The sequence below is a fragment of the Thamnophis elegans genome, chromosome 5 (genome assembly GCF_009769535.1).
Source record: "Thamnophis elegans isolate rThaEle1 chromosome 5, rThaEle1.pri, whole genome shotgun sequence".
Classification (NCBI taxonomy): domain Eukaryota; kingdom Metazoa; phylum Chordata; class Lepidosauria; order Squamata; family Colubridae; genus Thamnophis; species Thamnophis elegans.
In genome coordinates, this window is record NC_045545.1 from 79,393,960 (window position 1) to 79,416,651 (window position 22,692).

The 22,692-nt window shown below is 40.5% G+C and overlaps 1 protein-coding gene across 1 annotated transcript in view; it reads right to left on the reverse strand.

Annotated features, from left to right (window-relative positions):
- The window catches only part of RIPOR3 (RIPOR family member 3), a 143,585-nt gene that overhangs the window by 21,042 nt on the left and 99,851 nt on the right, over nt 1-22,692 (reverse strand). Inside the window, exons 12-17 of the mRNA XM_032218282.1 lie at nt 12,586-12,715; nt 9,818-10,426; nt 8,798-8,937; nt 6,383-6,512; nt 1,724-1,859; nt 11-172 (exon numbers count right to left, since the gene is read on the reverse strand). Of these exons, the coding sequence (XP_032074173.1) occupies nt 11-172; nt 1,724-1,859; nt 6,383-6,512; nt 8,798-8,937; nt 9,818-10,426; nt 12,586-12,715 (1,307 nt within the window). The remainder of the gene's footprint in view (nt 1-10; nt 173-1,723; nt 1,860-6,382; nt 6,513-8,797; nt 8,938-9,817; nt 10,427-12,585; nt 12,716-22,692) is intronic.

Genomic DNA, 22,692 nt, shown 5'->3' on the forward strand with positions numbered 1-22,692 from the left:
CAAAACGTACCTTTTTCTAGATGATGTCGATATTTTTCTTTTGTTTTGAACATCAATATGTATTTCAAAGGCGTCCAAAATCTTTCCACTGGACAGAATAATATGCTTCCCTGTTCAGTGCACTCACTCCAGATCTTCAAGCAGTGTTTCTGCTTTTTGGCTTTTTGGATAACTGCAAAAGACAGCTTTGGAAGTTAGCAATGGAATCAGAACCCTTTTTCAGCTGGAAATGGAATACCTGATGATGCCAAGATGAACCACTACAATTTTGAATGCATGAAAACATGCAAAGACATAAAATAGGAATGTGTGGATTAAGAATAGGTAGCCTAATGCCCTCCAGATGTTTTGGACTTCAACTCTCATTAGCTCTAGCCAACATAATCAACAGTAGGGGGGTTGTGGGATTTGTAACCCCAAAGATCTGCAATGCACCAGATTGCTTGGGCTTGATATGTTACCAAATTATGCTACTAGTCTTTTATTCCCTTCAACTACCCGCCCCATGAGTCAGGATCCCAAGTGATTATACGAGACAAGGAAAGAAGAGAGAGACATGTCTCAAATGTTTTGCCAGACAACTGGGAAACCAATCCACCCAGCAGCAAAGAAACAGAAATAAAAATATGTTCATTATGAAGACATCTGTAGTTGCAAAAACCACATAGTCTTTAAGTTTTAGTCTAGCTTTTGACACTGCAGATTTCACATGCTTTTTTCCATATGCGGTCATACAAACTACAAGCCATAGTAAATGTTGACAGATGTGATCCCAGAGAGCATAACCTGACTCCTACAGTTAGACCTGCCACCATCCCAGCTCTCATTTAAATGCAACAACAACAACAACAACAGTGATGCTCTTCATTCATTCTGTTGTTCAACTATGCATATGATTACTTGGCCTTGAATTCTGACTTAGAAGACAGCAGTGATTGATCCAGAGACTTTTTCTGGCAGTGCACAGCTTGGATAAATAAACTAGACTGCATGATGAATAAATCAACCTGCAGGTGGTCCATTTGCAAGCACCATAATAAAATAAATTTGAAAAATGTAATGCATTTAATAAAGCATCATGCAAGATTAGTATTCTTGCCTAAAATCTTATGCCTGATTAAGTTGTTAAGATGAAAACACTAAGATCTCATGATAGCTGAAATGCTAAACTCTCAGGACCTTTGAAATCTCCCAAGATTTCAACCTTCCAAAGTTATTTTTAATTTTTAAGTATTCTTTAATTTTGGGGGGGGTCTTTTAGGTGTTATGGGCCAGGGAGACCAAAATCAGACAAAGCATGGCACCTACACAATCATACCCAATGACAGAAATGATGGACCACAAAGCATTTTGATGGTGGTGGTGGTGTTTTGCAGTCGTGTCAGAAGCACCAAGGCTCTTCCGGGTTGAAAGGATTAGCCGGTGATATCACAGTTGGCCAGGGGACACCCAGTTGGGGTCTCCTTTCATGTCTCTGGCAGGAGCTGGAGTGAAGGACTCAGCCCCGCCCCATAGCAGCTCTCAGATCTCAAATGAGGGCTTGCTAAACTCCCACCCTATGTCCCAACCACTGGAGCCAGTCTCTTCTTTATTTTGATGATGATCTAATGAAACACATTAGGGAAACAGTTGGGAAGCAGTGAGGATGAAGATTCTAGAGAAACGTTCAGACATCATTTATAGTCTCTTTCAACTATCAAGCCCTGGGATGCTTGTGACTTACTCTCTTCAACTGAAGTAATTTTCCGTGGCACAGGAGTAGCCAGAGCAGAAATTATTTCTAAGACATGCTTCTGTTGTGACACTTCCTTCAAAAGGTTCTCCTGGAGAATTGGAGCTAAGTTTGGCTTTATGAGTTTCTGGAAACAAAAGGAAAAGTCAGATATATATATATATTCAGTAATTTTGACTAAGCACAAAATCAGCTAACTGACTGCAAAGATTCTTCAAGGCCATCAGAAACAAAATCTGCCTACCATTATTGACCCTGGACAAAAATTAAAATCACTTTCTTCTCCTTGAAGTTGTTATGCTGTGAGGCCAAAGAAAAATGTTCAGAGATAAATTTACCATTGTGCACCTCTACCAGCAATAAATGTCTTTTTTGGAGGTTAGGTAGCCAAAATATATGCAATATTTCAACTGTAATCATACCACATCGTTGTAGAAAGATATGAAAATATTCACCACGATAGGTAGCAGCACTTAGCTGATCTTGTCTAATCTTCTAAAAAAACTAATCAAGATGACAATTAGCATTAGTATGAGAAATAACCAGGAAATCTTAGGAAAGTAATTAGGTTGGAAAAATCAAGAAAGTTTCTGAAAAATGGCCACTGTACAATCACCCAGAATCAAACTCTTCTTAAAGGAGATTTTATCTTTTTATAATAACAACAGTTTTACTTTTCTTTTTAAAAAAACTTTAATACTTTTTTTAACTTGAATACCTTATACAGGTAGTCCTCAGCTTACGACAACTGAGCCCAAAATCTCCATTGCTAAGCAAGACAACTGTTAAGTGAGTTTTGCCCCATTTTATATTTTCTTGCCATAGTTATTAAGTGAATCACTGCAGTTGTTCAGTTTGTAACACGGTTGCTAAGTGAATCTGGCTTCCCCATTGACTTTGCTTGTCAGAATGTCACGAAAGTTGATCACATGGCCCCAGGGCACTGCAACCAACACAATTATGGGCCAGTTGCCAAGCCTCTGAATTTTGATCATGTGACCATGAGGATGCTGCAACAGTCATGTGAAAAATGGGCATAAGTCACTCTTTTCCTTCAAAAGCGGTCACTAAATGAATAGTTGTAAATTGAGAACTATCTACATACTATTTTTCTTCACACTATTTACGTATGATATTTTCCTCGAATTATCCAACATGCCCACAAAATCCTTTTCCTGCTTATTCTCTACCAACTTAGATCCATGAGACAGTGATGGAGTTCTGATTTTATATTCCAATCGGTATCACTTTACACTTGCTTTTAGTGGAAAACATATGCCAATTTAGCAGTCATTTAATCAGTCCAGAGTAATACAGGCACTTTCAAGTAATGTTATACATTTTTCCTACCAATTTCAATTGAGATTCCCCCCCCCCCACTCCTTCCATGACAGAATAGATTTTCACTGAAATGTTCTGAGGAGAATGGAATATTCTTGTAAATATATAGTTTCAAGAGAGCCAAGGGAAGTGAGTGAACGTTCTACTTTCTGCGAAACTCCACAATTTTGAAGAGAAATTCAAAAGGATTTCTCATAAAGTAAAAAAAAAAAAAGCAGAAGATTCTTATGATAATCTTTGAGGGCTTACAAGGTGGATTTTGGCACAGCATTAGTTTAGACCAGTGTTTCTCAACCTTGGCAACTTGAAGATGTCCGGACTTCAACTCCCAGAATTCCCCAGCTGGCTGGGGAATTCTGGGAGTTGAAGTCCGGACATCTTCAAGTTGCCAAGGTTGAGAAACACTGGTTTAGACAAATCTTTTCAGAATTCCTATTTGTTTGCACAACCATCGTTCTAATCACTTTTGATCATCCGTTTCTACAGCAAATTGATGTTTATAGTGAACTCCAGATGCTTTATGAACGCGAGAAGAGGCGTTTCTTCCTTTACAAAATCTTTGGAGGATTCAACTCTTTATAAATCCTTGAGAGATCCCATGGTTTATATTGAAAGAACTTAGCATTTATTCCTGCTCGTTGACTGTTACATTTGCTTAGGAGCCTTTGACTCCTATAATTGAAAATATGCTGACGGCAACAGGCTTTTAGGCAGAGGATCTGTTTGTGAATCAGCATGAATAAGACCTCCAGGCGTCAAAGCATCATGGCTCTTCCAGAAATTGGTCTTTCTCCTCCGGGGATTGTGGCGATCCTGCGGATAACTAGCATGCAGACTCAGCATTCTGGACACCCACTGGCTGGGCAAGAGTTGTATATTGTTGTTACAGCACAAGCAAAGCAGTAGCTCTCTAGCACGACCTTAGATACAGAATTGGTTTTCATCAATTATACCCCTAAAATATATATCATGTTTCCCTGAAAATATGACCTACCCCAAAAGTAAGTCTTAGTTTGATTTTACGTGTGTGCCCAATATAAGCCCTACCCCTAAAATAAGCCCCATTTAAGATTCCACCCGCTGCAGGTTTTACCTATGCTGTCAGGCCTGCAGTCATATTCCTTTTAGGATCTTTGGCCTGCCACACTCTCTCTTGTTTCACTATGCTGTTTCGTTAGTAGGGAATTGGGAGCGGGGAATAGTAAGGAGTAGAATGTTGTTGTCTAAATAAAACATTCCTTTCTAGAAGCCCAAGGTCATTCTTTGTCTTTGCACCTCTGCACCTGACCGGAACTAGATGGGTGGAAATGCCAGCATGGCAGAGGAAGATTGGACCATGTGATGAACTTGTGAGTGTGGGGCAAGATCTTGAACTTTCAACTGGGTGGGGGAAACCAGGAAACTTTCAGATTCGGGTTTTCCACAGATGTACCAACATGTCTCTCTTATTAAATTGGAACTTTGGGGAAAGCTCCGCATTGGACTCTGATTTAATTCTGGATGATATTTGCTGACACATGCACTACAGGGTGCATGGGTAAAAATTAAGCTAGGATGGGGATGGAGAGGAGAGTGGAGCTCTACTACTTACCTACAGACAGTTGCAGCCAGGCCTCGCACACCTCGACACCTGCCTTGCCAGCCCATTTCTTCTGCACCTGGCAAGGTTTCTGAAGGCATCTGCAGCCAATAACACAACTCTGGATCAATCCAGAGCTCTGTTATTGGCTACAGAGGCCTTCAAGAAAGCCTTGCCGGCCGCAGAAGTTCCTGAAGGCCTCTGACAGCGATAAGGAGGCTGGCATGATGCACATAAGTGAGTTGAGTCAGTGGATGACATCCTCCCCTCCCCAAAAAATAAGACCTGGTGCCTTTTTTAGTGGCAAAAAAAGACTGGGTCTTATTTTTGGGGAAACACAGGTAGCAATACTGTAGCAACAACACTTAGACTTATATACTGCCCCATAGTGCTTTACAGCATTCTCTGAGCAGTTTACAAGGTTAGCATATGCACTGGAACAAGGTCCTTCACAACAAGCACTTCCCTCCTGCCTTCACCCTAAGTCCCGCACCAGGAGGCCAAAGCAGACCCCCAATTTCTCTCCCTCTCCGACCCTCACAAAAAGACACTGAAGGGGGAGATGCTCTGCAGCAACACAAGCGCTCATTGCACGTATCCGGCCCAGGGGCCGTAGTTTGAGGAGCCCTGATTTAGTGCAATATAAAAAATGCAAATAATGTTTCTGCGGACCACTAGTTGGTGACCTCTGGTTTGGAAGGATAAAAATGGTCACTCCCTCATCCCCATACAAGTCCCTCCATGTTCATGGGGATGATCATTGCATATACAATACAATACAATAGCAGAGTTGGAAGGGACCTTGGAGGTCTTCTAATCCAACCCCCTGCCTAGGCAGGAAACCCTATACCGTTTCAGACAAATGGCTATCCAACATCTTCTTAAAGACTTCTTAAAGACTTAAAGATATGTCGAGGCTTAATCCCAGATTGTCACAGATCCAGATAATCTGCATCCTGCAGAGCCCTCCGTAACTGCAGGCCACCATTTTCTCAACAACCTCCCCTCCCCCCCAAAAAATAAAGTAGAAGATGAGACATTAATTATCTGTCCAGGTCTGGCTCCCTGAAGTGACTTTCAAGGCTCCTAAAAATGCCCTTTCCTCAAAAAAATCAAAACAACCACTGATTATTTGCCTGAATCCAGCTCCTAGTTTTCTCCCCGAACTTTTCATTTACCTGGCCAGGAAGAGGTCCAAGCAGAAGAGCTAAAATCAGAGCTCTTCCTTGAGACCCTTAGGCTTAAAAACAAGGCAACACGTCTTCCACCATTTCAAGGTATCACTTCTGTCACCTCAAGAAATCCTCTATCTCCCTTCAGGTCAGAGTAGATCCTGACAATTTTATCAGCAAAACGAGCCATGAAATGCTCAGTTAGTGAACATGTGGTGTATATACATATATTGGAAGCAACACATGTATACATTAAATGTGCAGGAATGTTATGACTTCACATCCTGCTTGGGCTTTTCCCAGAGGCGACTGTTTGGTTATTGCATGGGAAATAAATATTACACTGGCCAACTCTTTGATCTAATACCACAAAATATTTTTGTCACATTCATACATGTTTACATTTGGCAATGAGTTCTGAATGGTTCAACAGCTTGCAGGCCATAAAATCTCCCCAGCACAGATTATAAAGTTACTGTATTATAATATGCCTCCCGTACTGCGGGACTAAAAACAGCACAAGGTTCTAGCTGGCTGGGTGAAAACTGTATTCCTCACCTGCAGAAGGACCCAGCAGAGTTGCAAGTGGATTTCCAGCAGTCTGTCCAGGTCATCACTTCCTGTGGTCAACTCCTTTTCCATGTGGGCATCACAGCACAGAGAAGAAAGAGTGGCATCATTGTAGATGCTGGTTCCAAGCACATGAGGAGAGAAGAAGCATGTAATAAATCATAAATGCAAATCAGGAGAGGAGAGAGCTAAGCTTCTATCCCATCCCATGGATCTGCAACCCAACAAGACAGACACAGACTTCAGAGGATAATCAGAACTGCAATCCCCTGCCCCCTAAAAAAAAACCAATTATTGCCAACCTGCCTTCCATTGAGGACCCGTACACTGCAGGAGTCAAAAAGAGGGCTGTGAAAATATTTATTTACCCCTCGCATCCTGGACATATATTGTCCAGGATACCTACCTACCCTCAAAACGACACTACAGAGCACTTCACACCAAGACAACTAGACACAAAAACAGTTTTTTCCCGAACGCCATCACTCTGCTAAACAAATAATTCCCTCACCGCTTTCAAATTATTCACTAAGGCTGCATTACTATTACTATTAGTCTTATCATCGTCCCTATCACCCGTCTCTTCCCCCCTTATGACTGCAGGACTGAAACTTGTTGCTTGTATCCTTATGATTGATATTGATATTGATTGTTTCCTGATTGCTTATTTGTACCCTATGACTATCATTAAGTGTTGCACCTTATGATTTTTGATGAATGTATTTTGTTTTTTTATGGACACTGAGAGCATATGCACCAAAGACAAATTCCATGTGTGTCCAATCACACTTGGCCAATAAAGAATTCTATTCTATTCTATTCTATTCTATTCTATTCTTTACACTAGAGGAGTCCTCGACTTACAATCACAATTGAGCCCAAAAATTTATGTTGCTAAATCAGATTGTTAAGTGAATTTTACCCCATTTTACAAACTTTCTTGCCACAGTTGTTAAATGCATCACTGCAGCTGTCAAATTAGTTACATGGTTGTAAAGTGAATCTGGCTTACTCACTGACTTTGCTTGTCAGAAGATCGCAAAAAGGGGATCGCATGATCCCAGGACACTGCGACTGTTATAAATATGAGACAGTGGCCAAATGTCTGAATTTTAATCCTGCAACTATGGGGATACTGCAACAGTCGTAAGTGTGAAAAATGGTCACAAGTCACTTTTTTCTAGTATCATTGTAACACTGAATGGTCACTAAACTAGCTGTTATAAGTCAAGGACTATCTGTATTCCCTTTATATTGTGATAAAAATCAGAGTAAAAGTCTCTGGGACATAAAAATTTTAAAAAAAAACATAGCAATGTTGGAAAAAAGAATAGAACAACAGAAAGGTAAAGGTTCCCCTCACACATATGTGCTAGTCGTTCCCAACTCTAGGGAGAGGTGCTCATCTCCGTTTCACAGCCGAAGAGCCAGCGCTCTCCGAAGATGTCTCCATGGTCATGTGGCCGGCATGACTAAATGCCAAAGGTGCACGGAACGCTGTTACCTTCCCACCAAAGTTGGTTCCTATTTTTCTACTTGTATTTTTACATGCTTTCAAACTGTTAGGTTGACAGAAGCTGGGACAAGTAATGGGAGCTCACTCCATTACACGGCACTAGGGATTCGAACTGCCAAACTGCCAGCCTTTCTGATTGACAAACTCAGCGTCTTAGCTACCGAGCCACTGCATCATCAGGAGAGCTCAGTTAATTCAAAAGGGCTTTTATTGGACAGGGAGGTTCATCTCACTCTTGGCTAGTCTTGAGAACTTCAGTCCCAACCCAACCCAAGAACATCATGTTAGAGATGGCTGCTTTGATTGCTACCGTAACCAACCAGATGCCTCTAATAAGTTTGTAAGTGCAGCATGAGGCCAATTGCCCTCCCAGCAGCTGATATTTGGTAGCACAAGATCCCTGCACATTCAACTATGTTCAGGGATTAATGGATACTGAATTTGGCTAACCCCATTTTAAAGCCTTGACATGTGATATGTCTTCTATGCCACTAAAACAGTCAGACTGACTTATTTATAAAACTCTTATAACAGGAACAAGAAACCTTCAGCTCACAAGCCTATTCTGGCCTGTCAGGACAAGTATTTAACTCAAGAAATCTTGAATGAAAACTCCTTTGGCCTGAACCAAATGTTTTCATTCCTCCACCACAACCGAGACCAGTCGGCTTAAACTGTCCTATTGCATGTTTCCCCATGGAGTGCTTGCTCCAGTTAGGTAAAAATGACATGCTTTAGTAAACTGAGCATATGTTGTCAATTTTCACTCTCTCCGCTCCCCCTGGCTTTCTATTTTCAAGCCTCAGTTTATAGTCAGTGTAGGGCTAGAAAAATGTTATGATAAAGTGTTATTACGGCAGTTAATAACCTTGTATGGAAGCATCTACCTGGTGCTGCAGGTCCTTACACTTCCAAAGGATGAGAGTTCATCAGCACTGCAGTCGGCATTGAGGAAGTCAAAGCTTTCCAACACAGTCTCTACCATCAAACTTTCCATAGAAGAGTGTTTTGGATGATACTTTTTGGGCTGTTGGTGACACAAAGCAAGCTATATTTCCATGCACACAGGAACACATTCTATCCAGAGAATGACAGTGTTCTCAAAAGCATCCCTAACAAAATATAGGGAAATCCTTCTTCTAATCACAGATTTGCTTTCTTAACAATGTGGCCACAACCACCACGTGTATACAATATAATGCATGCACAGCAGGAGTGTCAAAGTCAATTTCATTGAGGGCACATCAGGGTTGTGTTTGATCTTGGGGTGGGGGAGTGGCCAGCTTGAAATAACTTATGTTGGGGCGCCTGTGGTGGCCCAAGTGCTCTATCAGTGAGCCCTGAGCCCTGTTTCCGGCTGCGATGGCTTCCTGAAACCCTTTGCCAAAGAAAATGGAGCCTGGGAGGGCCACACACATCCTCCTGCAACCCTCTGCCAGAGAAAACTGAGCTCGGGAGGGCCACAAGGGCCGTCACTGTTTCCAGGTCAGCCCCGTGGGCTAGATCTAAGCACCCCATGGATTGGAATTGGCCCACGGGCCTTGAGTTTGACACCCCTGATATAAAGATTCTTAGAGATATTGCAATTTAACATTTCTCGGTACAACTGAGGTAGGATGAAAATTATGACTATTCATAGATATCTTGGGCAACAAAGTTCTTGAATGCAGCCACCAGAGCTCTTCTCAAAGTGTTGAAATAATTATATTGAATGTTAATTACATTTACTTGTCAATTAAATCTACTTTAATTTTTTACCTGTTTTGTACGCATGTACATAAGTAGAGCAATATATGCATATATTAGGTTTTCCTAATCTAGTGGGTTCCAAGTGTTTGGTGGACTTCAGAGCCTACAATCTACTAGCCAGCCTTTTCAAAGTCCAAATAGTTGGAAGATTTCAATACCTTTAATTTGTCCTGGATACAGAAGACCTGGTATTCCAATTCCTCCAGGGGGATAGGACTTGGACCCTGTGACTTCAGCAAATTTAATACTTCCTGTAAGATCTTTTGAATTGACTTGGTCTTTCCAGTAGGTTTGGCATCATCATTATCATTCCAGTCTCTTTGTTCAACAGAGAGAATCTTTCTTTCTTGCTCTGAAGGGTAATGCCAGTCCCGAGTGATGGACTTGCCACCATTTTTGTCTTCTTCCAGCCGACATGATGGAATACTTAAAGAGGTTTCAGCATAGGGTGTCTCTTGTAGGATATCTAAAGTTCTGTGGCCAGGAGGCTGGCATATTGAAATATCCCGTTCCTCTCCTTCTGCACAATTATTCTGCAGAATAGCCAATGGCAACTTCCTTTGATTTGATGGTGGAGTCATGTTTCTGCTTTCTGTCACTTTCTGGTCTTCAGAACTAAATGAACTTCCTTCAGTTGTCTCTGTAAGGCTGTGACTTACACTCCTCAGACGCATGTTAAAATCGCAGTCATCCAAGTAGCTCAGGATGCAGGAATCTTGGGTCTCTTCCCTGATATTTGCATGTTTCTTTCCTTGTTGCAAAACCGACTGTGGGAAACAGGTGGAGAATGCAATTCACTTTGGAACATTGTACTGAACTTCATACTCAGCTCAGCTCTTAAGTTAACATGTCTCAGAAGGTGGCAGCACATGGCAACATTTGTAATGAGTTCAGAAGCTAAATAAGTTTGGACATGGTTAGTTCTTGGGTAGAAAACTTCAGATAACACTGAGGCTGTAGACTAAACAACAGCAAAATATCCAGAATTTTTATATATTATATATTATAAATTACTTTATAATGCTAATGAAAACTAGGAAGGAATCAACATCTCAAAGATATTAATGTTACATTTTTTTCAGTTGCATGCTTTGGGGTTTTTTTCCACTATTTATACAAGTTAGCAGTGTGTCATTCTCAAATATGTCTTCTCTTTCTCTCATTGTCCTTTCTCTAAGCTATTATGAATAACAAACTAACCATGGTCCATTAATTAACTCTAATCAAGTTTAGTTTCTCAAATCCTAAAATGGACACCTAACATCAAAAATGTCATCAAAAAAGCACAACAAAGAATATTTTTCTGCGCCAACTCAGAAAGCTCAAACTGCCCAAGGAGCTGTTGATACAGTTCTACAGAGGAATTATTTAATCTGTCATCTGCACCTCCATAACTGTCTGGTTTGGTTCAGCAACCCAACATGATAGACACAGACTTCAGAGGATAATTAGAACTGCAGAAAAAAACAATTACTACCAACCTGCCCTCCATTGAGGACCTATATATTGCAAGAGTAAAAAAGAGGGCTGTGAAAATATTTATGTCGCATCCTGGACATAAATTGTTTCAACTCCTACCTTCAAAATGACGCTATAGAGCACAGCACACCAAACAACTAGACACAAGAACAGTTTTTTCCCGAATGCCATCACTCTGCTAAACAAATAATTCCTTCACCACTATCAAACTATTTACTACATTTGCATTACTATCACTATTAATCTTCTCATCATTCCTATCACCCATCTCCTCCCACTTATGACTGTATGACTGTAACATTGTTGCTTGTATGGATCCTTGTATCTAATTTATATTAATTGTTTCCTAGTATGATTTTATTGCTTATTTGTACCCTATGACTGTCATTAAGTGTTGTACATTATGATTCTTGACGAATGTATCTTTTCTTTTTATGTATACTGAGAGCATAGGCACCAAAGGCAAATTCCTTGTGTGTCCAATCACACTTGGCCAATAAAGAATTCTATTCTATTTTAGCCTAGCAAAGGGGGGGAAATTTCTCTTGTAATACTCGATAGCTCCCTAGAACGCTTTTTTTCAGATTTCACATCTTAGGACAGCCTTCTTGAGATGATTGGTTGAATTCAAAAAAATTCAAACAGCAGTCAGCCCAAATACTAAGGGATGCCAACACAAAGGAACAACACTCTTAATACTCATATTACAGAACAATTGTTTTTACAGATATTATTTTCATGTACTGCAAATTATATACAGCTATCATGTCTAGGGACCATGGATAGTTTTACAGAAGATAATTTTAATTGGTCTCTTTTGAAATCCCTCCAAGCTGGTGGCCAATCATTAAAGCTAAGGTGGACTAATTCTGTTACTGTGGCTCTAACCTTCTGATCATTTGATGCCTTTTTTTCTCAATCTTTTTCCAATAGAACAAACAAGAATATAGCCCCAATTCTTCACTTCCCCAACCTTTCTCCAAATCTTTCCACTCCATCAACCAAGATTACTTCCTTGTGAAACAAGCCCCAACAGAATCAAATATTGCTTATCTTCACCATCACTATCAAAATTACTATCATCATCATGAGAAACTTTCCTTTTCTAAAGGGAAATTGTTTATTAACGATACAGAAAGAATGGTATTTTTCTTAACAAGAATTACAAGAATGTTTGACACAGAAAATCCCTCAAGCTGAGGGAAATTCTACCCATCCCAAAGCCTGCCAAAAGTGGATCTTCCTGTTAACAGATCAGCTGTTTAATATTCCCCCTGTTATTTAGATTTCCTTAATTATAACATTCCGATCCAGCAATGAAGATCTATCAGGAACTGGCAGGATACTTTAAGTTTCAACAACCTTCATTTCACAAGAGACCATAGAAGAGGCTATGGCTTATGGCATGTCTTTTAGAAGAGAAACAGATCCTACTTCATATACTTACAAGGTAATATTTGTCTCGGAAGCTGGGAGTGTTTGGAGGAGTCCAGCTGTATATGGAGTTTTTTCTACTTCCCACAGAAAACTTGGTGGTGGACCCAGGGGACAAAATTAAGTTCTCGGAATCAAAAGGACTGTGGATTGAAAGAAACAAATAAAACCTAATAAGTATTAGAAAGCCAGCACATGCTTATCTATATGCCAAAGCACAGAGGAAGTCCCGTCTATTGCTGCCAATTGGCTTTCTCAAATTCCCCATACGGACATACAATTCCAGTCTTGCAAGGCGTACCAAGAATGTGCTTCAAATACTTTTCTAGGAATCCTTCTTCAGAGGGTGCATTTTTTTACCACTGGAAAGATGCAAATATCCTAGCCTTGTTATAGTGAACCTATGGCACACATGCCAGAGGTAGCATGCAGAACCCTCTCTGTGGGCACCCACAGCATCACAAGCTGCTGTTCAGGTTTCCGGCATCCGCACCTGGTCTTTGGGTTTCAGCGCTCCAGCACGTGTGAAGACCAGCTGGATAGCACGCATGTGCGTGCCGGAAACCATAAGACCAGGTGGCTGGCGCGCACATGTACACTGCCCAACTGCTCTTTGAGTTTCTGGGTTTCTGGGGCTCTGGCACACACGAAGACCAGTTGGCCGGCACGCATGTGCATGCCTGAAACCAGAAGGCCAGGTGGCCTGCACGCATATGCGCACCAGCCAGCTGGTCATTGAGTTTCTGGGGTTACAGCGCACACGCACATGCACGTACATGCACACTCATATTGCAGTTTGGGCACTCAGTGCCGAAAAGGTTAGGCATCACTGTCCTAGCCACATGAGACATCTGATGAAGCTATAACTATGGAGTGTGGACGATGAGAATATGCTATGCAACTTGTTAGGGACGACTCCTAATTGCACCTACCAACATTTTGGGAGTTTCAGGCAAGAATTTATATATATATATATATTTATTTAGTGTCACAACCCCTGGTAAGCCCCAATTATGGGAGGAAGCTAACTGCTTCCATCATCTGTCAATCGGCTCGTCACAAGATTCCATCACGACAGAAACCCAATATTTTTACTGTTGCCTTTGTTATACATACATACACACACACACACACACACACACACACACACACACACACATATATATATATATATATATATATATATATATATATATATGAGCTCTTGTAATACAGGATGTGTTCTTTTCATTCTCCCAGCTATTTCTACGTTATTTGCATCCTTAGTTTTAGTTCTGCTTTATTTACCTTTATAATAATGCTTGCCAGTTTTTGATTCTAATAAAAAAAGGAGTTCTGCTACTGTTGTGTCAATGTATGGACTAACAATTTATTGAGGTTCTGCAGAGTCTTCTAACTCTTTGCAATAAGCATTGATTTCATGCAGTGGCTTTTGAAAGTTTCATCGTGGTGGAACCTTTTCTTTCTTGGTCTGTTTTGGGGCTATGGAGCTTAGCATAATCAAGATGGGCAAGTCTAAAAGTGATAAGATAGAAGGCTGTACTGCAGTTAGAACCAGCAAGAGAATCCACAATGTGAAGTGGTAAATGATCAGGGGACAGCCCAGAGATATTAAAAATAATAGATATGATGTCTTGAACAAAGCCCTTTTTCTGACTTGTAAGGACACAGGATGGTGATCAGAAATCTTCCATTTCTGGAACTATGAACTTGTGGACAATTGAGGGATAATGGTCTAGTGAAGAGAAGGACCAGGGGACACATGAAAGCAGTGTTCCAATATTTGAGGGGCTGCCACAGAGAGGAGGGGGACAACCTGTTTTCTAAAGCACGAGAAGACCAGACAAGGAATAATGGATGAAAACTGAACAAGGAGAGATTCAACCTCGAAATAAGGAGAAACTTTCTGACAGTGAGAACAATCAATCAATGGAACAGAACAGGAGTGAGTTCCGGCAGGCACTACTGCTGGTTCGCTCGTGTTCATGGTAGAACATTTAGTACATCTTAATTATGGGATTTGCCACTCACCATCACAACAGATTCCTGCAATGTAATGCCACAACCATATTGTGGTTAACCCAGGGGTGGGTTCCGGCAGTCACTACTGCCAACTTGCTTATGGGCGCACATGCGCATGTGTAGTGTAATAAAAATTGTTCTACGCATGCGCAGAAGTGAAAAACAAGATGGCAGCACCTATGGCGCCGCACAGAGAACCAGTTTGGGGGTGTAGCAGGCCTGGGTCACTGCCAGTTCCAGGTTGCCAAACCACTACCAGTTCGGCCAAACCAGTCCGAACCCGTAGAAACCCGCCACTGGAACAGAAGTTGCCTTCAGAAGTTGTGGGAGCTTCATCACTGGAAGCTTTCAAGAAGAGACTGGACTACCATCTGTCAGAAATTGTGTAGGGTGTGCTTGGGTGGGAGGCTGGACTAGATGACTTACAAGGTCCCTTCCAACACTGTTAATCTGTATTTGTATCTACTATATCAATTGTCTCCTATTCTGATTCCTTTTTCTTCAATGCAGAGAATTGCTCAGATTTCTATTCAATATAGATTTCTTTTCTGTAGTGATAAACCCGTAGAAGGGCTCTGCCTGAATAACATTTTGGAGGTTCAGCTCTGAAGAATGGTGTTAACCACATGTTTTGGTCATAACAATCTCTCCCAATCTGGTGTCTGTTAGATACGGGGAAATTCAACTCCCCTCTTGGCTGCAATTATGAGAGTTGAAGTTCACCCATCTGGGGACCACCATGCTTAAGAAACTTTTTTTTTAAATTGCTTTTCTTCTGTCTGCAAAGAATGCAGAAAGAACAACATTTGAGAGCTCCCCTATAGCTCCAGGTTACCCTGGAAAATCAGTATTGGATAGTAACCATATGGACACAAAGTAGATAATAGACTGTCAACATTTAGAACTGCAATTTATCCAAAATAATTTTAATTCATTTTAGTGTAATGTATGCATTCAGGCTAAAAATATTGTGACTCTTTATGGTTCATGAACCTCTTCATGAGGTTCATTTCTTTTAATGGTTTCATTGTATTTCATTCTCCCCTTCCCTCCCTCTCTCATAATTTCAAAACCATATCTGTCTGTCTGTCTGTCTGTCTGTCTGTCTTTCAGCATAGCTCTGAAATACCTCAAGCAATTTCAGCCAAACACTGTACACAGATGACTTACTCTCTGGAAAAAAATACTGTGGGGGTAAGACACCCCTAAAACCCCTCAGGGTGTGTGTTCTGTTAAGATACAGCCTGCTATGCCTTAAAATGGATTCTACTGTACTGCCGTAAAATGAATTCTACTGTACAGCTCAGTGGAATTACCATGGTAATGGATTCACAGAACTCCACAAGGGGGCTCCCTCTGGTAAGAGGGAAAATCCAACATTAGAAATTACATTTTGTCTGGACATTTTCACCCTATAAATAAATACTCAGGCAATGCCAGGTTATTGGCTAATTGGCTATAAAGAGCCTTTATAAATATTTCCCATTCTGTGCTTTTGTATGATAGTATTTTCCTACCATTAAGCACACAGATGAACTGGATGCTTATTCTGAAATTAAAATCCTTTGTATAAATAAGGAGGTGAAAGTCTCTCTCATTGCCCTATCTCTTAAATAAGGGCTGATGGAGTACAGCAGGATCTACAAGACCAAATATCTTTTTCTCTTTTAGATCCAAGCATGACAAAAAAAATACTCTTAATTAACCAGTCATCTAAATTCACAGTTTTGGCAGTAGCTGGACTTGGTTCTCATCCATCACCTTCTTAGTTGTCCCAGCAGAAAGAAGCCAGGAGAGCCTCAGAGTTACAGCTGTATCAGAAAGGACTGACTGCTACCTGTATATTGACTCATTTCAAACATCTGGAAATATTGCTATTCTCATGCTTGTTTGATGAAGTGTTTAAGGCATCAGGCAAGAAACTAGGATATTATGAGTTCTAGTTCTGTATCAGGCATGAAGTTAGCTGGGTGACCTTGGGTCAATAATTTTCTCTCAACCCTAGGAAAGAGACAATGGGAAAATCTTGCCAAAAAAACCTGCAAGAACTAGTCCAAGTAATCACCAGGAGTCAATACTAATGTATAGGCACACACACACACACACACACACACACAGAAATCATGTCATTGTGAAAAAGCGGGGAGGGAAAGGAAAGGAAATACTGTAATGTTGGATCCAAAAATTCTTGAATTCCTTGACTTTCTCCAAGGTGACTAAAACTACCATGTGACCTTTTGGACGTTAGTGATGTCATTTAGCTGACCTTTTTGTTTGGAATATTATCTTACTAACCCAGCTTTGGTAATGCGCGTGCTTTTTTGTCTCTACATTGCATTGAATTTTATTGCATTTTGTGTCTGTAAACTATCTGGAATCTTGGGAAAGGGGTGGCATATACATAAATGAAATACTGTATTTTCCGGAGTATAAGATGCACCTTTTTCCCTCAAAAAAGAGGGTGAAAATCTGGGTGCATTTTATACACTGAATACAGTATTTTTGGCCTTCCAAAACCCCACCCTCTTTGCAAAAATGGCCTATGGGGCTTTAGGAGGCTTCCAGAGTGCTCCTGGGGAGGGCAAAAATGAGCGAAAAGTGGGCCGATTTTTGCTCATTCCCCCCCCCCAGCCCCCAGGAGCACTCTACAGGCCTCCTAAAGGCTATGCATGCCCTTTTTGGGATGGAAAATGGGCCTGTTTTCACAAAAAAAGGGGGGCATTTTTGGGAGGTCTGCAGAGTGCAAAAACTTTTTTTAAAAATTTGCCTCTTCAAAATCTTGGTGCATCTTATACTCTGAAAAATATGGTAAATACTTTCTACATGTAACCTATCTACTGCAAGTGGGAAGTTCCCATTTGTGTGTGGATGTTCAAGTTGCAGGAATTTGATTGCGAGGGCCTTTTTCAGTTTCTCTGTTTAGCACCTTAAAGGAAACCCTCTGTCCAAGTTCCTCTGAAAGTTGAAACTAACTAGTTTGCAAATTCTAATGTAAAGGCAATACCATTACCAATGGATGAGGGTAACACACAGGACTCAAGACATCAGAAGGAAAGGGGAGAAAATGTGTGTGTAAAAGGGAAGAAAGGAGCATAGGTAGGAGTAGGCCACAGTCTTGTCTAAAGCACAATCTTTGCCGTTCAGAAGGTCAGTTGCTGCTGTTGTTTGCTTCAATTAATTTTCACTCCATGATTGGCATCATCCAATAAACGTTTGTTACATTTTTATACTACTGTCCTCCAACATGCTCAGAACAGCACGCTTGGTTCTGTTCTGTTCTCACATCAAGATAAGGAAGTGAAGCTGAAACGCCATGCCCTACTTCCTCACAATGGCAGCATTTTGAAGTTCAAAATGTGGTTGGCTGCACTTGCGCTTGCGAAGTTGTTTCAGTTTTAACCATCGTGAGATTATTATTTTCACTGTGGCCACACATGCTGGACCAATTGCCATAGTGCTAGTTTGAATTAAATGAATTAAATCAGTAGCAAAATTGTGTGTGGTGTGAATCCAGCCTCTCTTTCACATATCAGTGATCCCATATTGTACCAATCAATCTATGGTTGGCTTTAACAAAGATTTATTGGCTAATAACACAAGTAGCCGAGTTCATAGAGCATGCTAAGCAATAAATCGGCCCTTATAAAATACAAAGGCGGATTAATATGCAACATATTAAGTTAGGAGCAAGCAAACAGTTTTATGGCTTGGTGCAGGATAGAATAGAATAACAGAGTTGGAAGTGGCCTTTGGAGGTCTTCTAGTCCAACCCCCTGCCTAGGCAGGAAACCCTACACCACTTCAGACAAATGGTTATCCAACATCTTCTTTAAAACACCCAGTGTTGGAGCATTCACAACTTCTGGAGGCAAGTTGTTCCACTGATTAATTGTTCTGTCATGAAATTTCCCCTTAGTTCTAAGTTGTTTCTCTTCTTGATTAGTTTCCACCCATTGCTTCTTGTCCTGCCCTCAGGTGCGTTGGAGAATAGCTTGACTCCCTTTTCTTTGTGGCAGCCTCTGAGATATTGGATGCAAACTTCTAGTATGCTAAATCATTGCTATTGCCTATTTTGGTCTTAATATGGATGTGTGAATTTATATGTTCAGATAAAATATCTGTTACAGTTTATGTTACCATGTTTCCCTGAAAATAAGACAGGGTCTTAGTTTCTTTTGACCCCCAAAATAAGCATCTGGCCTTATTTTCGGGGAGGTCTTATTCTTTTTGAGGTGCAGGAGGTGGCGAGCGTGGTCACCTCATGGCTGCTGCTATGTTGCAATATTTTCGGGGAAGGCATATTTTCAGGGGAGGTCTTATTTTCATGGAAACAGGTTATACAGGACTGAAAACGCTGTCTCCACATGTTAATTGGCTAAGCTGAGTAGTTTCAGTAGTTGTCGAAGCAAGTTAGCACCAGCATCCATCTATAAATGGACAGAATCAGAAATCCATGCTTATAAATTCCGTGCTAGAAATCCTGTACAGGAAGCCAATTTATTTTTCAACAAGTTATTATTTTCTAATGTAGCTTCTGTAGCATATTGCTACATGAGCAGATAACTCTCCAAAATTGAATTTTGGTTTCAACAATTTTAATTTTTAAAAAAACCTTAGAACCATCAAAAATTCCTAATTGTCACTTAAAGTAGAAAATTTGAGACACTACTACAATTAGCATTCTAGGGCAGGGGTGTCAAATTCGCATCACGTCGTCGTCACGTAAAGTATCACAACTTTTTTTTCCCTTTGCTGAAACAGGCCTGGGTGTAGCCAGTGTGTGATGAATCCGGCCCATGGGCCGCGAGTTTGACACCCCTGTTCTAGGGAAATTTGGAGGAAGTAACTCTGACCCAGTCAAATTCTGATAGTGAGAGCTGTTACAACTTCACCAACCCCACCTCCCCCCCAACATATTTTTTACTTTGAGCTAATCTGAACATTGTTTACTGGCTTTGGGTTTGTGTTTATGTGAAAAGTCTCTGTGATTTATAAACTATAGTTTATGGCTTAAAGAGTTGTGGTGTGACCCCCCAACTAAGAATGAGTCATTCAACAAATTGTGATTTTTCCAGTGGGGTTCTAAATGGTGCAGTGAGCAAATGCAGTCATTATAATACATCTGCCAGTGTATCCGTCTTCAGTTCTCTGTATGCAAACACTCACACGATAATATGCTGCAAAGATGAACCACAGCAAAGGCTTTTGTGACAAGAAATCTTATTCATATAAACATTCTTATTATAAATCTGTAAACAGGAGGCTGTACATACATACAGGTAGTCCTTGACTTACAACAATTTCATTTAGTGACTGTTCAAAGTTACAACCGCACTAAAAAACAAATGAGCTATGACCATTTTTCACACTTACAACCTTTGCAGTATCCGCATGGCCACATGACCAAAATTCAGTTGCTTGGCATCTGCTTCATATTTATGATGGTTGCAATGTCCCAAGGACATGTGATCAGCTTTTGCGCCCTTCTGACAATCAAAGTCAATGGAGAATCCAGATTCACTTAACAACCATGTTGCTAATTTAACAAAGGCAATGATTCACTTAGCAACTTTGGCAAGAAAAGTTGTAAAATGGGGCAAAAGTCACTTAACAAATGTTTCACTTAGTGACATAAATTTTGGGCTCAATTGTAGTTGTAACTCGAGGACTGCCTGCAACTAATCTTTGAAGAGTCCTTGATTCACTTTGAATGAATTAAAAAAAAAACACATACGCATTACCAGTTTTATAATTATGCTATCTTAGCCTAAAAAGATATTTATGAAAAAAGAAGACAAGATTGCTTATTACACCAAAAACATTTGCATGAATAAAAACAAGCAAGCAAACTGCCAAGAAAAGTCAACACATTTGGGGATTGTGGTTGTCATTATTGTCGTTATTATTCAAGACCTTTATGCATCCACTTTGCAAAAGATCAACAGATTGAGCAAAGTCTGAACATGACAGAAATGGCTTTTAATTTTCCTAGGATGTATTAGCTCACACAACAAAATTTCAGCAAAAAAGATTTCTCAGGAAAGCTATTTCAGTCTTAAAATGTTTCTTTCCAGAAGACAAAAGATAAAATAAAAATCTCTGTGTTATTTTTTCCACCATAAATCACATGGCAGAAATCCTACTGGTGATCTTATTTATTATAGATTCAATATATCATCCAAATGTATTTTCACATGCATAATTTACCCAATTTGTCAGATCGGTATTTTGTGGTAACCTGAGAACAGCCTTTCCCAGTTTGCATTCCCCAGACCTATTGGGAGTGCCTTTCCCCTGCATTCTAGTCATCATGACCAGGGATTCTAGAGGGGCCATCAATAAATTTGATAGATACTGAACTTAGAATGCTATCTACAATCATGTCCTGATTAGCAACTTAGTGCAACATCTTTTAGATCAAGGATGTCAAGTTGGCGGCCTGCAGATGCGTCAAATGCAGGCCACACCCACCACAGCTGCGGGAATGGGAAAACATGGTGAAATGTTACATGACGGCAATGTGATGTTGCAAGTTTGACACCTGTGTTCTAGAGTCATCCAATCACCTCTGTGCCAAAACAAGAGTAGCACTTCATTTAGAGTTGCCCACAATTTTACGTAGGTGTCACCAACTATCTATGTTGCAAAGGGGTTGATGGCTAAGCATAGATTGCAAATGGCTGCAGACAGGCTGACACGCACACCTCCCAAATCCAAACTAAGCATTGTGCATGTCCTGTGTGCTAATAAACCTACTTCCTGTTCTGTGCTTTGGTGTTTGAGCGGCCCCTAGCCAGAACCTTCTCAACTGTATGAATGCAACAGCTATGCAACTTTCTCCAAATGGCAGACATATATGTTCCTTTACAAGCAATGCCAGAGAGGTCTAATCCAAGCTTGATGAGGACTGGGGTTGTATTGCTTCACTAATAGATAAAGGACCCCGTGAAGATGACATAAGCCACTAAATGGAGAATTGATGTATGCAAATGGGTACTTCCAAATATGTACAGTTCCCAAAAATCTATGTTTCTCAAATCACAAATGCAGGGTGGGGACCGTGGGGGAGGGGTATCTTAATTTGACCCTGATACAGCTCGTTTAAGGATGAAAAAGCAAAATTTGGAATTTTGGTGGAAACGAGAGGCTTAACATTCCTACTCTCAACCTTAAAAAACATTTTTTTTTAAATTCAAACATGGCCTGCTTTTTGTCTATGGAGATTCTCAGTCATCCAGGTCATGGTTGTCCCAAAGGTGTTTTTTCAAGAGGCAAGTGGACTTTCTGATTTTTCTTTGAAGAAGTTTTGCTTCTCATCCAAGAAGCAGCAGCAGCAGCTGCTTCTTCTTCTTCTTCCTCCTCCTCCTCCTCCTCCTTCTTCTTCTTCTTCCTCCTCCTCCTCCTCCTCCTCTTCCTCCTCCTCCTCCTCTTCTTCTTCTGCTGCTGCTGCTGCTGGTTATGGTTCTGCTTCTTCTGCTTCTTTCCTTCTCCTCCTCCTCTTCCTCTCCTCCCTTCAAGAGCTGAAGAAGCTTCTTGGATGAGAAGCACAATGTCTTCAAAGAAAAACCAGAAAGTCCAGTCACCTCTTGAAAAAACATCTTGGGACATGGCCTGCTTTTCTTGTGATGACAATATTCAAATAGTGACATCAACTATAAGCTTCTCTGAGGGAGGTGGGTGGTTCAAAAATGTGAAAAATAAATAAATAAATAAATAAATGAATAAATAAATAAATAAATAAATAATAAGCAAAGGAGGAAGTACCTGACCTGACATTCAGAAAGATGTCCATCCAATCCTAGGATGAAAAGGCTTCTGAGAAGGGAAATGTACCACCCAAATCATTTTTCTGATAATACCTTTCCAAGATGATCAGCTGGAGTTTTATAAAAGTCAGGGTTGTGGGGGTTTTTTTGCTTGAAAATTCCTAAATATGCCCAGTCTTCATGTACAGCATTAAGAAGTTGAGCCAGAAAGTGTTAAATTTACCACAGATGTCCTTGTGCAAGATCAGAACGGAAACTGTCCTTCTAAATAATTAAAGCATCCTTTGAACTTTAGGAGACTGGGCAGAAACTCTTCTGAATCAAAAGAACTA